This window comes from Sciurus vulgaris (genome assembly GCF_902686455.1).
Source record: "Sciurus vulgaris genome assembly, chromosome: 5".
NCBI lineage: Eukaryota > Metazoa > Chordata > Mammalia > Rodentia > Sciuridae > Sciurus > Sciurus vulgaris.
The window spans coordinates 81,612,765-81,629,126 of NC_136465.1; the positions used below are offsets into that span (position 1 = coordinate 81,612,765).

The window sequence follows — 16,362 nt, forward strand, 5'->3', positions numbered from 1 at the left end:
GGGAATAAAATTCTTGTATATACATTTAGAAAAGTAGATTATAAATATGGTTGTGCTTTGAAGTATTTGCAGGATTGGAGCAGAGCTGACAGTCCTGGCATTATGCTGCCCTCCTGCGCTGTTTGAACAGTGGAGCAGGTCAGTTACCTCCCTGCTTCCTGAATGTTGTAAGGTTGGATTGGAGGGCATATCCTGTCTTATTACTGACCCTCTTTTGTCCTCCTGTGACCACAGAGGGCCTAACTATTTTGGTGTTTCTGTTTCTTCAGTAGAGGAAGAAAACTACTCTGAAAAATCTAATTCCGAGTTAAAGAAAACTTTTTTTTTTTTTTAAATGAGGGATTGAACCCAGGGACACTTAACCCCTGAGCCACATTCCAAGCCCTTTTTATATTTTACTTTGAGACAAAGTCTTGCTAAGTTGCTTAGGGCTTTGCTAAATTGCTGAAGCTGGTTTTGAACTTGCAGTCTTCCTGCCTCAGCTTCCCAAACCACTGGGATTACAGGTGTGCGCCACCATGCCCTGCAGTATCCTACAAATGGCAAAATTGCATTTGACATTGGAGATATAATTGATCCACTGAAACAGGAAGATCCTAATCAGATTACTGAGATTTGGAGAACCATTATTCTAACACTGGAAAAGACTTTTTGTTAAGAATAAGTGGAAGTAAACTTACTGCTCTTTTAATATGCTAATAATTTGTAAGAAGACTTACATGGTTTGTTTGATAAACAAGATAGTTTATTATGGTAGGTTCAGAAGATGCTGTTCTGCAGTGATTTGCTAAGCAGAACATTAGCTGGTTAATCTAAGTCAACCTAATTCTGTGCTATTTTCCTTAGCATTTCTCCAAAAGTGGTTACTTGCAAATAGGCTTAAGATCATTTATCAGCCTGACAATTTTTAAATGAAAGTTAAGATATTGAAGGAAGAAGTGTGAAACTAGGGAAACAGAAGAGAAGGCAGTTAATATGTGGCACATTTTTAATACACACCCCATTCATATCTCACCCTGCCCCTACCTGGCCCTCTTCCTAGCTTGTTTTCCTGTTATTAAAACCTAGTTTTTCTGTGCTCAGACTAGGTACATGTGTGCATATTTTATTCATGTGGATATACAGCATGCATACTATATCAAAACTACTCTCTCCTCCATACCCCCTGGTACTGTGGATTGAACCCAGGGGTACTCTACCACTGAGCCACATCCCCAGTCCCCAGCCCTTTTTTATTTTTTATTTTGAGACGGTCTCACTAACTTGCTGAAGCTGAACTTGAACGTGTGTTCCTCCTGCTTTAGTCTCTCAAATTGCTGATATTACAGGTGTGTACCACCACACCCAGCCCGAAAGCTACTTTTATCAAGATCAGCAGTGACCCCAATAGCCAAGTACAATGGTCAGTTTGTAGTCCTTGTTTCACTTGAACTGCCAGCTTTGTTCCATCTGTTGATTTCTCTCTCCTCCTAGAAAGATTTAATCTTGGTCTGTGGGTCATGTAGTGCCTTACGGCCTATTGCTTAGCTTCTTCTTTGTCTAAACCCACTTCTTTGGTGACCTTTTCTAGTCTCATAGCTTTAATACCACCTAAGTGTTGAAAAATTTCTACTACAATACAAATTTCTCTCCCCTGAATTCTACCAACTCCTTACTTGGCATCTGCATTTGGATGTCCATGGACACCTCAAATTTAACATGTTCATTTCTCCATCAACCCCACCTCAGACCTCACATTTCTTTAGTTAGTGAGAATTAAAAAAAGCCCTAGTCATTATGGTCTCTTCTCTCTCTCATGCATAGTCTGTTTCCAAATCTTTAGCAAGTCCCATTGGCTGTATCTTCAAAAAACATATTTAACAACTGTACTCTTCTTTTTACCTATACTACTACAACATGACTTATCTGGATTACTGCAGTCTATAAACTGGTGTCCCTACTTCTCCTTTTCCTCTTTGAAGTTCTTCCTCCTTAACAGTCAAACTGATTGAGGTTGGCCAAAGTCAGATCAAAACTCTGCTCAAAGATGACTTACTTCCATTGGGACAAAATCCAATCTTTACTATGGTCTATAAAGTTTACATAATCTGAGTCCCCAACTCTTCTCTGATTCCATCTCTTTCCCAGCCACCAGTTACTTTGTTTCAGGTTTACTAGTCACCTTGTTCTCCCTCAGTCATCCCAGGTACATTGTTACCTTTGAGCCTTTGGATTTGCTATCTGCTCTTCTTCCAACTCAGAAAGTTACATGCTTCATGCTTTCATTTCATTCAGGTCTATACTTAAATGTCCCTTTGTTGAAAAGTCCTTTCCTGTTAATATGACATTTCCCTTCATATCTCTCTATACCCTTAAATAGTGAGTCTGCCTTTTTTGGCATTTATAAAAATATGGCATATTATGCTTATTTATTTGTGGATTGTGTGCTTTTCGTACTTGAATGTAAGCTCCATTCCATGACAGCAGGAACTTTGGCTATCTTTGTTCTCTGCTGTGTCCCCAGAGAGTCTGGCATCTGCTAAGAGCTCATTAAAAATTTAATGAATGAAGAAATGAACAAATACCCATGTGAATCATTATTTAGAGAGAGAAAGAGAGAGAAAGAGAGAGTGATCAGAAATAAAAAGTGGACAGTTTCTTTCTTCCTTCTTTTTTTTTTTTTTAGGTGTTATAAAAAAAAGACTGAAGACTGAGATTAGAATTAAGGGAGATTTTCTCCTTCATGTTTTCTCAATGTGAAGAACAGAATGTAGTTTAAAATGGTGGATTTGTGGCAAATGTGTTTATTGTTCCAATTTCCATATTTTTGTCACAGAAGTTGTGACATTTCAGTCATGGAAATTAAATTATGTACATGGTCATTAATTCAAGTTTTATTATTTATTTCCTATTCTTATGACACTGTCAATATCGGTAAACTTACATTCGTTTACTACACCTTCTTTGAAAATGAATATTTTTCTTTTGCTAAAAACTGCCAATGCATTTTTTTCTTTAAATTCTGACCTTACCAGTTTTAAACCTTTCTTGAGTCTAGTTTTTGTTGTTGTTGTTTGTTTTGTTTTTCCTCTCTCTCTCTCTCTTTCTTTTGAACCTGGGGGTGCTTTACCACTAAGCTAACATCCCCAGCCCTTTTTAAAAATTTGAAACAGGGTCTTGCTAAATTGCTGAGGCTGGCCTGAAACTTGCAATCCTCCTGCCTCGGCCTCCCAAGTAGCTAGGAGTATAAGTGTGTAATGTACCAAAGCACTTGGCTTGAATATAATTTTCCCCCCAAATATGCAACCTTTCTCTTTTCAGGATTTTGAATCAGATTTTCCCCACAACCTTCTTTTTATGAATAGTTCATTATAAATAAATTAAGCTGATGAAGCCAGTGATGATTTACAAACCCACCAACTCATTGTATCTTCTAAAATGGGCTTTGGAAAGGGGTAGGGATGTAGCTCACTGGTAGAGTGCTTGTCTAAAATGTGTGAGGTCCTGGGTTCAATCTCCAGTACCCCTTTCTTAAAAAACAAATAAGAACAACAAAAAATAAAACAAATGGACTTTGTAAGAGCAGCAACCCTAGTACTAGGCCACCTCTATTCTCTTTTGTGGCTTTGGAACACTCAGTCCTCTATCTCAGGGTTTCATCTGCAAGAAAAGATAGTAGCCTTCGCCTTAGGACTGGGTTCTTAGGAGAATCAAATGTGATGACGCCAGAGGAAGCTACTTTCAAATATGTAAAGTACTGTGTTAATCAGGGATATCTTGGGTTCAACTAACAGAAACAGCAAACTAGCTTGGAGCAAAAGGGGCGAAATTGTTCTCTAAGTACAAGGACTGTCTCCTTTAACTTAAATGCAGGGAGTGGGATCTTATGGGTTGCAGAATTCAGAAACTGAGGAGGCTTCGGTTACTGAGGGTTATCTGCCTTTCTAAAAACTCATCTCTCTTCTCTGACCCTCTTTGCATGTCCTTTTCTCTCTTCTGACACTCTGCAGACAGACTTTATCTGCATCTCCATCACACATGGGCTGAAGATAATGTTCTTAAAAGGGCACTTCCAATCCCAAGTCTACATTACCTTATTAGTCTCTAACTTGCAACTTACTAATTGAAATTTCTGAGACCTGATTCCAGATTTCCTGGAGGAAGAATTTAGTAAGCCAAGCTTAGGTCAGATAGCCACCTCCTGTCTCCCCTTATCTGGTCAATTTCAGGAAAGAAATAGGGCACAATCTGCTGACTCTGACAGTAAGGCATGTGGGACTGTGGGTTAACAATGAGTGCACCCACCTCAAAAGTGACATAAAAGAACTGAGAATACTACTACATGCATTCTTATTCCATACCCATGCAATCTTTAATCTACTTAGGATCTGACCTGGGCATATGATTAGTGGCACATTTGTAAATATGGGTAGATCTCAGAGAGTGCCATTAACCATGGCATCCCCTCACATTTTGTGTCAGATTCATATCTCAGTATTGTCGCTCTTCTCCCCTTAAGGACATACTCTTTATTCTTTTCTCTGGGAATACAATTAATTTCAATGCATATCAGCTGTAATAAACCAAATTCTTGTGTGTATTGGTGGTGGTTACTGGGGGTTGAACCCAGGCCTTATGCTCTGCCACTGAACCACATCCCAAGCCCTTTTTATTTTTAATTTTAAGATAGTGTCTTGCTAAGTTATGAGTGCCTTGCTAAATTTCCAAGGCTGGTCTCAAGCTTGTAACTCTCCTGCCTCAACCTTCCGAATTGCTGGGATTACAGGGTGTGCCACTGCACCCAACTGGTCTTTAATTTTCAATCCTCTTGCCTCGGCTTCCAAGGAAGCCACCATGTCCAGATACAAACCAAAATTTTTTGGGGGGTGGGTACTAGGGATTTAACCCAGGGATGCTTTACCAATGAGCCACATCCCCAGCCCTTTTTATTTTTTTTTGAGACCCTAAAGTTGCTTATGGCCTTGCTAAATTTCTGAGACAGGTTGGGGGTTGGGCTCAGTGGTAGAGCACTTCCCTAATATGTGTGAGGCACTGGGTTTGATCCTCAGCACCACATATAAATAAATAAACAAAATAAAGTTATTGTGTCCATGTACAACTAAAAATATTACAAAGAAACAAATAAATAAATAAATCGCTGAGACTGACTTTGAACTTGCAATCCTCCTGCCTCAGCCTCCTGAGCCACCTGGTGTTATAGACATGTGTCACCTTGCCTGGCACAAACTAAATTAATCTTCCCTATCCTCTACCTCCCAAACTTTTCCCTCTGTATTAGTTAGGAATGACTGTAATATGCTAAAACAAATAAACACAAAATGTAATGGTTCAACAAAGTAGAAATTTTTCTCTTGGATCAGGTTGGGGACCTAGGTTGATGGTACTCTTTCATGTTCCAAGGTTGCACTAGTTTTTGCCTTTCCAGCCCATGGGTCGAAGGGCTGGTGGGGAAGAGAGTGGCAGAATCAGAGGACTTACATAGCAGGTTTTATGCATTAGGCCTGGAAGACACATTTTCATTTTTTCTTATATTCTATAGGACTATACTTCATCACAACAAGGCCACAGCTTACAGCAAAGGAGAGTGGGAAATTTCATGTAGCTGGGGAACTATAAGCCCAGTTACAATTCTGATACTAAGGGGAAAAAGTGAGAGTGAATTTTGATAAGCTGCTAGCAATCTCTGTTACATTCTGCCTCTGTATCATATCACATCTTTAGTTAATGGCACTATTATACCCATGGTTGAGAACTTAAATTCATCCTTCATTTCTCCATCATCCCATCTTCTTCTCTGTTCCAACTACCTCTGCAATCTGCATGTGTTCCTTGCTTTCCATTCCTGCCTCCATAGCATTACTTCAGGCCATCATATCTGTTGCTTCAGCATGCAGTGCCCTTCCAAATTGCCTCCCTGTGTAGCCTCTCCAGGCTCATCATACTCATTCTTTACCTTGCTGTCAGACCACTTCCAAACACAAAGATCTGATTGTCTGGGACAGCTTAGGCCCCCTTAACAGTTACCTTCCCACTCACAGTTAAAGCTGTAGGCACCAAAAAGCATCTGCAGCTATGCCTTTGCAAGTTAGGAGGTGATGCCAGATGGCTTCGTACTCTCTGCTCCAAACCTTGTCTCATGGCCTTTCTGCCTCCACCTGTAATCTGCCCATATCCTAGCTCCTGTCTGACTAAATCACAGTGGGACTATCTGCTCAGCTTTTTATTTATTTCTGTCCCTAGACATTGTTTCTCAGATCACCTTCAGCCTAACCTTCAGATCATTCCATCTCACAAATCCAAACTCAGAACTCCAAACCAGGCCCAGGACCCAGGCTTGCTTCTGTTCAGGAGTTTGGGCAGTGATCATGACATTTGCTTCGCCAAAGTCCCATTGGTTCCCCCTACTGACTAAGTAACATAGATTTTTTTTTTTTTTTTTTTTTTTTTTAAAGAGTGCCCTGCCAGGCCTACAACTGATCCCATTTCCCCCCATTCCTGCCCCTTATGCTTATAATCTTAATATTTCTCTTATTCTTCAAGATCTTAACACATAACCTCTTCCTTGAAGATTTTCCCATCCTTCTCTCTTGTACTCCATAGTGTTGTGTTTTTCCCTGTATTGCTTTTACCTCTAAGTTTTGTGTACATGATGGTGTCCCTATCTAGGGTGTATGCTCCCCACAGGCAGAGTTCATGACTTATTTATCTCTTTACTCCTTATGCTGAGGAATAACGATCTGGGAAATACCTTATGTAAGGTAAGATCCCATAATTCCCCTATTTAAAAAGTCCCAGTGTCTTCCTTTATCACTCAGTCAATGATAAAAGCCCTAGAGAGGGCTGTGTGGTCCTAGAGGATTTATGGCCCCTGATACTACTCTCCCCCTGCTCTGCCCTGTGCATCACACAGACCTCCTGCCAACACATCAGGAAAGATCCCACCTCAGAGTCTTTGCACTTGTTCCCTTTTTGGGGACACTCCCCAGATATCTGCTTGGCTGCTTTCTCACATCATCAGGGCTTTGTCTTAAAGGCCACTTGTTAATGATGCCTTCCTCCCTGATCACAACACTCTTTCCTTCTTCCCTGCTTATTGTTTCTCCATAATGTGTATCACCCCTTACATAATATTTCACTTATTTATTGTGTTATTTTGTTTTCCCTTCCCTTATTAAAATTTAAGTTTTATCCTAGTTTAAATCTGCTCACTTCTGTATCCCCAGAGTCTAGGATAATGCATGGCATATAGGAGGCACTCAATAAATATATGTTGAAAGAAAGAAATGACTAGCAAATTAATAGAAGGTGCTCAGTAAATATTTGTTAAATTGAATTAAAAGTGTCAGAAACAGATGATTGAAATTGCCAAACTCTAAAAATATGTCAGTTTAGGGGAATGGTAAATTGATTTAAAGTTGCCTCGCTTAACATCCTTGAGATAGGATTAAAACTGTGTACTTGAGGTGGGAGAGACAACTGGGCAAGGTAACCTGTATCCTTGTAGAAACAGTTGGGGCTACATAATTTCCCCATGAGAGGATGCATCTTGGAGCCGGGCTGACGTGCACTGCTTGCTCAACCAGCCCATTTGGACTCTTTGTTTACTACACTGTTGTTTCTTTTAAGTTTTTTCGATCTTTGTCTCTCTCGCTCCTGATCTTGTGAAAGACACAGAAATCTGGGATAGCCTATGTGACACTTCTCATCTCTTAGTAGGAAATCACCAGGAGTGAAAATGACAAGAAAAATATTACAGAAGATTGGGGGTACTGGGTAAGCAGAACCCACTTTAGAGCAGTGTAGCATGGAACTTTCTCTCTTCTACCCAAGCAGCGTCTTTTCACTGTCTGTGTGAAATTTTTCTTCCTAGTTTACTCTTTTGCAGCTGCCAGCTTCCTACAAGAGGATGGCGCTCTGATCTCCACGTTCCCTTTTGCTTCAGGGACTCCATAGTATTTTTTTCACGCTTGGTCGCTACTACAGCAGACGCCTGCCTTCTCATTATTTGCTGTACAGATCTCGGGTGCCTTGACTGTAAACAAAACACTTTAGATCATAGTGAGGTCGGTGTAAGCACAGCCTTTCTGCTGGCAGCCAGACTTCTTAAGGTGGCATGACCATGACTCGTTTGCTTTTAAGATGAACAGAGTAACAAAATGGAGCTCCTATATATCAGTTTAAAGATTCAGCTTGTGTAGGGAATGGAAGTATTTTCATATAGATATAAATGTCTTTTTCATATAGATATAAATGTCATGAGTAAAATCACAAGTGTGACAAGGTGAAGTATTCTGGAATTTCTCCATTAGTTTGTGTATAAATGTGTGTCTCTGCAGTCTAGCACTTCTTTTAAAATTTGGATATTATATAACTGCAGAGGTGGGGTATATTTTATGGTAGCAAGACCCACACTAATTTTCCTTCTTTCCCCCATCCCCACTCTAATAAATTAAGTGGGAGCATTAAATGTAGAAAAAATAGTGGGAATGCAATGGTGTGTGGGCTTGTAGTCTCAGCTACTTGGGAGGCAGAGTCCAGAAGTTCAAGGCCAGCCTGCATAGCCAGATTCCTGTCTCAAAAAAAATAAAATAATAAAATAAGATGAAATAAAAAATAAAAATAAAGATGATGAGACTTCTTGCTCTGACCCCAGGTGAACTCTTTTCTGTGTTAGGAAGTCCTGATATCAAAGCCAGTTCTGGATGCTACCACCTTCACTATTCTCTGGGTATCACTCCTGTATTTTTGGAATCTGTATTTTAGTTGAACTAGTGGCTAGTGATACCAAAGGCCAAAGACATCTGCATTTAAATATCAGAGACCATAGCAACATCAAGGAATCATCTGCAGGCTGCTCAGGGCTGGGAAGGAGCCATTTTGGATCCCTGTAGGAGAGGAGGACCTGCAGACTTCAACACAAGCAAATCCAGACAAAACCCTAACCTGGCTGGGATTACCAGGAAGGAAAGAAACAGAAAGAGAACGAGACTGAGAGTGGGGAGACCTGAGCTCATCCTGGCTATGTTACCAACTCTGTGTATGTTCCTGGACAGGAAACCTCTCTGCATCTCAATTTCCTCAGCGTAAAAGAGAGAGTTAAACCACAGGGTCCCAAAGGGCAATCCCAGCTGTAACATTCTTATGAGGTGAGGCCTGCATACAACATGGACAAATAAGATGTGACTAAGAAAACAAGTTAAAATCAAACATATCCATAGCATAAATGGTAAGAATACATTGCTGTTGTGAAAAATTAAAACAGAAGGTTAGTTTCCAATAACATTTATTAGCTTTGGCCCAAACCAAGATTATCCATATTGGTATGTGAGTGAGGAGGCAGTTAAAACCCCATTAAGCTCTGTCTCAGCTATGACAGTCCTGCTCATCCTCTCATAATTTCCCTCACCTTGTTCAAGCCCACATTGATAGATAAAATCCAAGTTGCAAAGAGGAGCAGAGAAATGTCCGGATAGTAATATCAGATATTAAGACAAAGTTGTGATGGTTTTATAAATCATAATTTGAACTTAGATTCTTAGGGAAATGTTTTCACCACTTAACAGCTTGCAGCCTTATAAAAGCATTCTTTTGCATCTGAATTATTGTTCAGTGTGGGTTGGAGCAGCGAATATGAGAGGGAAAGGGGGAGGAAGGAGCTGTTTTATTTGGCGACTGGACTCAGGTAGAGGAAATGGCCACAACCCGGGAAAGAACGGAGAAGTATAAAGACAGTTCCCACACGCAGCCAATGTCAGTGGCCTTAACTGTGCTTGGGAGGCAAGAACTTGAGCCAGGGTGTAGCCTTGCTTTCAAAACTAAATGTGAATGAGACCGCTATAGAATTTATTAAGGAACTTGTGAGACCAGTCGAGTTTTTGATGTTGGGACGCTCATTTTTTTACTGAAGGAGAGCTTGGGTTCAGAATGCATTACAAATGCCGCATTGATTCCCTGCTAATTTACAGAAAGACGTTCGTTTTGGTTTCTTGCCTAAGCTCTTGGCCTCCTCTAGGATAGCAGAAACTTCTGGGTGAAGGCTGAGCTAACCACTGCCCACCCTAAGCCCCAAGCGAAGGCACCCAGGAAGGGGGCTCCCAGGCGCTCAGCTAAGGATTCCCGGCCACCCGGCAGCTCACGATAGGGGGCCACCGGGAGGGCCGAGGTGGTGCTACTACTACTATCTCCTGCTTCCGCCCCGCAGTCGCCGGCATCCCGGGCTCGGCGAGTAAGGGTAAAATAAGTTGGCCACCGAAGCTCAAAAGAGCTGCCAGCGACCTTGGACATCATACGGTCCAGACCCTGGTTTCCCGGGCGAGGAGCGGGAGTTCGCGGCTCAGGAGCGGCAGCGCGCCAGCTAACGCAGCCCGAGGACCAGAACCCCAGGCCCCGCCAGCAGTGCCTGGCCGCCTCCCAGGCCCCTCCCCAGTTTCCCGGCCGTTTGGCTAGTTTGTTTGTCTTATTTGTAATTTCTCCGAGGCCAGCCAGAGCAGGTTTGTTGGCAGCAGTACACCTCCAGCAGTCACGCGACCAGCCAATCTCCTGGCTGCGCTCTGGGAGTCGCGCGCTCGCGAACGCGGAGAGGCGTCGGAACCGCGCCCGGGCCACCTTAAGACCGCGCTTGCCAGCCTCGGCGGGGCGGCTCCCGGCGCCGCGACCAATGGATCTCCTCCTCTGTTTAAATAGACTTGCCGTGTCAATCATTTTCTTCTTCGTCAGCCTCCCTACCACCGCCATATTGGGCAACTAAAAAAGGGGGCTCGTCTTTTCGGGGCGCTTTTCTCCCCCTCCCTTCTCCCCACTGTCTCACGGCTCCGCGACTCCGACCGCGGCAAGGTTTGGAGAGCGGCTGGGTTCGCGGGACCGCGGGATTGCACCAGCCTGGACTTGGACTGGCTTTGCCACCTCCTCCTTCCTCCTCCCCTCCCTTCCCCGCCCTCCCGCTCGCCCGTACACTTGATCGGCGGAGACTTTAGGCTGCCTGTCCGGGGCGTCCCCGCACTCACTCCCCCAGACCCTGCGCGCTCCTGAAGCTTGGGCAGTTACTCCTTGGGGTTTGTTTCTCTTGGCTCTGAGGGCAGACGCAGGGCTTGTAAGAGGAGTCCGGGCTGCGTCGGGGCGTTTTGTTTTGTTCGATTTTGTTTTTTTGAGAGAGCGAGCTAGGCGGTCAAGACCGGACCGGGAGGAAAATGTCAAACGTGCGAGTGTCTAACGGGAGCCCGAGCCTGGAGAGGATGGACGCCAGGCAGGCTGAGCACCCTAAGCCCTCCGCCTGCAGAAACCTCTTCGGCCCTGTGAATCACGAAGAGTTAACCCGGGACTTGGAGAAGCACTGCAGAGAAATGGAAGAGGCAAGCCAGCGCAAGTGGAATTTCGATTTTCAGAACCATAAGCCCCTGGAGGGCAAATACGAATGGCAGGAGGTGGAGAAGGGAAGCTTGCCCGAGTTCTACTACAGACCCCCGCGGCCCCCCAAAGGCGCTTGCAAGGTGCCGGCGCAGGAGAGCCAGGACGTCAGCGGGAACCGCCAGGCGGTGCCTTTAATTGGGTCCCAGGCAAACTCAGAGGACACGCACTTGGTAGACCAAAAGACTGACCCGTCAGACAGCCAGACTGGGTTAGCGGAGCAGTGCGCAGGAATAAGGAAGCGACCCGCAACAGATGGTAATGACCCTTTCAAAAACGTAAAATTGTCTTTCTGGAAAGTATCTGTGCCTGCCTGATCGTATTAACCTCAGCTTGCTTTCCAGCACATTCTGATTTAGCTTTTGGGGTCGAGCAGGCTTTGTTAATCTTAGTATTTTAACTGCTACCTGGCTGACTTCTTGTCTGTTTATGATTTTGAAGTAAAAAACCGGAGGTAGTAAGATCCTATACTTTCCCAAACCTAACATATCGCATCCCCGCTAGCCAGCTGTAGTTATGTGACAAAGTTGAGATGTTTATCGACCGTCTCCCTTTTAGCTATGGCGGGGGGAGGGGTAGATAGATATATGTGGGGTGTAGAATGCACTTTCTGTTGTGTAGAAACAACCTCATTTTGTGCCCTTAAAGGCCACTGGGGATGACGATTCTAAGATTGTGGGTGGAGGTGGTGGGTTTTTCATTCCCTGAACTTCTGTCAGCCATTGTTTTTACTAATAAAGATTGTGTCTGTTCTTTTTTAAAATTTCCCTTTACCCATAGATTCTTCTCCTCAAAACAAAAGAGCCAACAGAACAGAAGAAAATGTTTCAGACGGTTCCCCAAGTGCTGGTTCTGTGGAGCAGACGCCCAAGAAGCCGGGCCTCCGAAGACGTCAAACGTAAACAGCTCGGTAGGTTGATCACTAAAAGAGCTCAGAACTGCACCCTGTGGGCCTGCAAACCGAACAATACCTGATTTTTCTGGTTGCTGGCATATTAGTAACTTGCAGGTTTTTGTTTGTGAGATTAAAAAAAGTAGCACTGGGGAAGGCTGGAAAACACTGTGTGGCACTGTAATTCTCCAAAGTATCTACTTCCCAGGATGATTTTCCCTTGAAACATTCATCAACCAGAGTCAATGTCCCAGGCAAGTGCTTATAACTAAGGCCCCAGAGGTAGGAAGGCAATGTCCCTTGTGAGTCCCACCAAAACATGTTGGGAACAATAGATTCTTTCCTATCTGATGAAGAACTGGGGTATCCCTCAGTGCCACTTCATGAGAAAACATTTCTTAGAGGTTCCAGTTGAGTCAGTAACACATTTTGAGCTATACATGGAAAAATGGTAAATACGTGATTACTTTTAAATGTTGAGGGGAAAGGTGCAAATAGCTCACATTTGGTTAGGCAAGGAGTTAGGAATGTGAATAGGGTGTTGTGCTGTGTTTTTAACATTATCATTTTCATAAATTGTCACTTTCCCTGATTTCCGGTAAGTTTTGGGGAGAGAGAAGGAAACTTTGTATTTTAAAAAAGCAAAATGGGAAGCTCAAAAGTACTAAAGTTCCTACAGAGTTTCTGATAACACTGAAGTTGCAAAGCTGAAGTTAAATTAACTGCCAGAATAGTCTTCTAGGAAAACCAGCCTACGTATGCTCATTGTGCTGTTAACAGGATGATTTGGATGTTTGTAGGGGAAATGGATAGTAGATGTTAGGACTGGTGAGGATAAGTCTACCCAGCACAAGTGGAGATTTTTTTCTACGTACAAAAATCTGATCACCCCAAATAGCTAATTTGAATAATTTAGCCTTCAAATTTACATAGATTGGCTATCCATAATGATCAAAGTACAAATATGAATAGTTTGTAAACTTCTTGTAAACAAGGACTATTATCCTTATTTCCCCCAAAGCACACTCATAGCCTAACATGTAAAAATATCTTAATGAATGTCCAATTTAATTTTTAAAATTCTCACAAAAATTAAAAATAAAGGCTGTCCGAGTTAAATTGGGATTCAGGTTTGTTGTGTTTTTAAATCATAATGTCATAATATGAGTTCTTCACATATATCTGGTATTTTTCAAAACTAATAGAAAATAGCATTATAGACCCTCTATATTATACTTCTTTATAAAGTGGGAAAATTGGATGAAAAATTTTCTGGATCAGTTTTAACATCTGTAGCTCTTGGTTTTTGTTACTTGTCATGTAACTCATGAGCCCTGTGCATCATAGCTATTGGATTTTGATCTGCCCCCATTCTGACATGCAAAGAGGCATTTGTTAGTAATGTTGTCAATTCAGACAATACTAGAAATAGTAGTGAGGATCTATTCAGAATTAATAGATCTATTCAGAATATGATCTATTCACATGAATACAAAAGTAGAATGTTTTGAGGGAAAACCCCTGATGTTAGTAGAATTTTCCTCTGGAGGCCTTCACAAATTATATTTCAAATTTAGAAAATTTGAAATTTCAAATTTAGAAAATTATGCTACTCTTATGTGTTAACAGTTTCTGAATTTTCCTGTTTCCTTTCTTTCTCACTATCTTTGACCCAGATTCTTGACTAGAATTTCTCAACCTCTGCATTATTGACATCTTGAGCCGAAAAATTCTTTGATGCGGGAGGCCGTCCTGTGCATTTTCAAATTTGGCAGTAGTACTGGCCATATAGCCCGTCTCCTAGAGTGCCTGACTTTCATGCTGGAGGCCCCGGTTCGAGTCCGCAGCCCTCTGGGATTGTGGAAATAACAAACAAACGACCCCAACTCTCCATCGTCTCAAATTTGGCAGTATCCCTGGCCTTTCCTACTTGATATCAGAAGCAGTTCTCCTCTCTCAGTTGTGACAACCAAAAATGTCTCAACGTTGCAAATATCCTCTGGGGGTGGGGGATGCTGGGCAAAATCGCCCACTTATTAAGAACCCCTGTGTTAGGAGAGCAAAAATCCAGTTAAGACAATGTTCGGTGGTTGGAGGAGATGGCCATAGTCATCAAACTTTTTAGTACATACTTTTCTCCTGCCATCACTCAGGTATTTCCCAAATGAGATAATGACAAAATATTCCTGTACTTTATTGGTAATGTCAGTTTATTGGTAATGTGTTTTCCCCTAATTCTTCTTTCTTTTTTTTTTTTTTTTTTTTTGCAGAATTAAGGATATGTTTCCTTGTTTATCAGATACATCATTGCTTGATGAAGCAAGGAAGATATACATGAAAAAATTTAAATACATATCGCTGACTCCATGGAATGGACATCCTGTATAAGCACTGAAAAGCAACAACACAATAACACTAAAATTTTAGGCACTCTTAAATGACCTGCCTCTAAAAGCGTTGGATGTAGCATTGTGCAATTAGGTTTTTCCTTATTTGCTTCATTGTACTACCTGTGTATATAGTTTTTACCTTTATGTAGCACATAAACATTGGGGAAGGGAGGGCAGGGTGGGGATGAGGAATTGGCATGGGTGGGGATGAAGAACTTGCTTCTTTTTACAGCAAGGAGAAAAATATTTGATTTGCATAAGAGAAGCAATTTTGGGGAAGGGCTTGAATTGTTTTCTTTAAAGATGTAATGTCCCTTTCAGTGAGACTGATACTTCATTTTTAAAATCATCAAAATTTGAAAACTGGCTACAAATAGTTACTATTTATTTTTACATGAAGCTTATTCTTTTTGGGAGTTCTTCTGATTCCGTTATGTAGCAGCAAATGTCTTTAAATACAAAACCCCCCAAAACAGCAACAACTATTCTTCTCAGTGTCTCCAACTCCTGCCTCCCCTGCCACACCCAGTTTCCCTTAAAATTGGAATTTACCAGTTAATTATTCAGCAGTTTGGTAATCTCTTCAAGTAATTGGCAAAAATCTGGGGCACTCTGTGGAGATTTCTGAATGCTCAGAACTGACCATCTGTATTTACCAAATTTGTTAAGAAAGTGTCATAGTTTTCCCTTTGAGCTGTGTAGACACAGCAAAAATAATTCAAAATCCCTAGGTATTTTTAAAGATTGAGAAGTAGCTTCACACACACACACACATGAAAAAAATGAAATAATTTTTAATTTAAAGCCTCTCTAATTGTTAATTTGCCCAAAGGAAAATAGTGTTTTTAAAGGAAAGTGCATGTAAAGAAAAGCACACTTGTGGAATAAGTGAAATGGATACTACATCTTTAAACAGTATTTCTTCATTGCCTGTGTAAGTGTATGAAACAAAACCATTTGAAGTGTACCTGTGTACATAACTCTGTAAAGACACTGAAAAATTATACTAACTTATTTATGTTAAAAAGAGATTTTTTTTTTTTTTTTAATCTAGACAACATACAAGCCAAAGTGGCATGTTTTGTGCATTTGTAAATGCTGTATTGGGTAGAATAGGTTTTCCCCTTCTTTTGTTAAATAATATGGCTATGCTTAAAAGGTTGCATACTGAGCCAAGTATAATTTTTTGTAATGTGTGAAAAAGATGCCAATTATTGTTACACATCAAGCAATCAATAAAGAAAACTTCCATAGCTATTCATTGAGTGCAACTGTAATGTGGTTTACAAAGCTTCAGGTATTAGATCTGGTATTCTAGTCATTTATACAAATATAATATGAAGTGACAAATATCTACATAATTCAGGCCCACAACTCAGATAATATTTTATGTGGGTCCGAATAGTTAGTAGTTACTGTTTTCCCCTTCTGTATGGTTGGACAAAACTTTAGAAATAGAAGGTAGAAAAGCTTCATTTTCAAATAAATAATGCTGCCAAAGTCTGTTAGTTAAAATATTTATGTCTTCTAGGATATGAATGTGTCAGAACCAAAAACCCTTACCTAACTGTAGACTGATCACACATTTGCAGGATTGAAAATGAAAGTAACATGATGACTTCTCTAAATTCTGTATTTACACATTCGAAGTGTGAGGCATTAAAAGCAATTGTTCAG

General features: G+C 41.3%; 1 protein-coding gene across 1 annotated transcript; it reads left to right on the top strand.

The window, feature by feature from the left end:
• Positions 1-10,729: 10,729 nt before the first annotated feature.
• On the top strand, positions 10,730-15,942 carry CDKN1B (cyclin dependent kinase inhibitor 1B). Its single transcript, XM_079140134.1, has 3 exons — positions 10,730-11,661; positions 12,184-12,313; positions 14,566-15,942. Exons 1-2 carry the CDS (start codon positions 11,187-11,189, stop codon positions 12,303-12,305), a joined length of 597 nt encoding a protein of 198 aa, XP_078996260.1. The 5' UTR covers positions 10,730-11,186; the 3' UTR covers positions 12,306-12,313; positions 14,566-15,942.
• Positions 15,943-16,362: the final 420 nt, after the last annotated feature.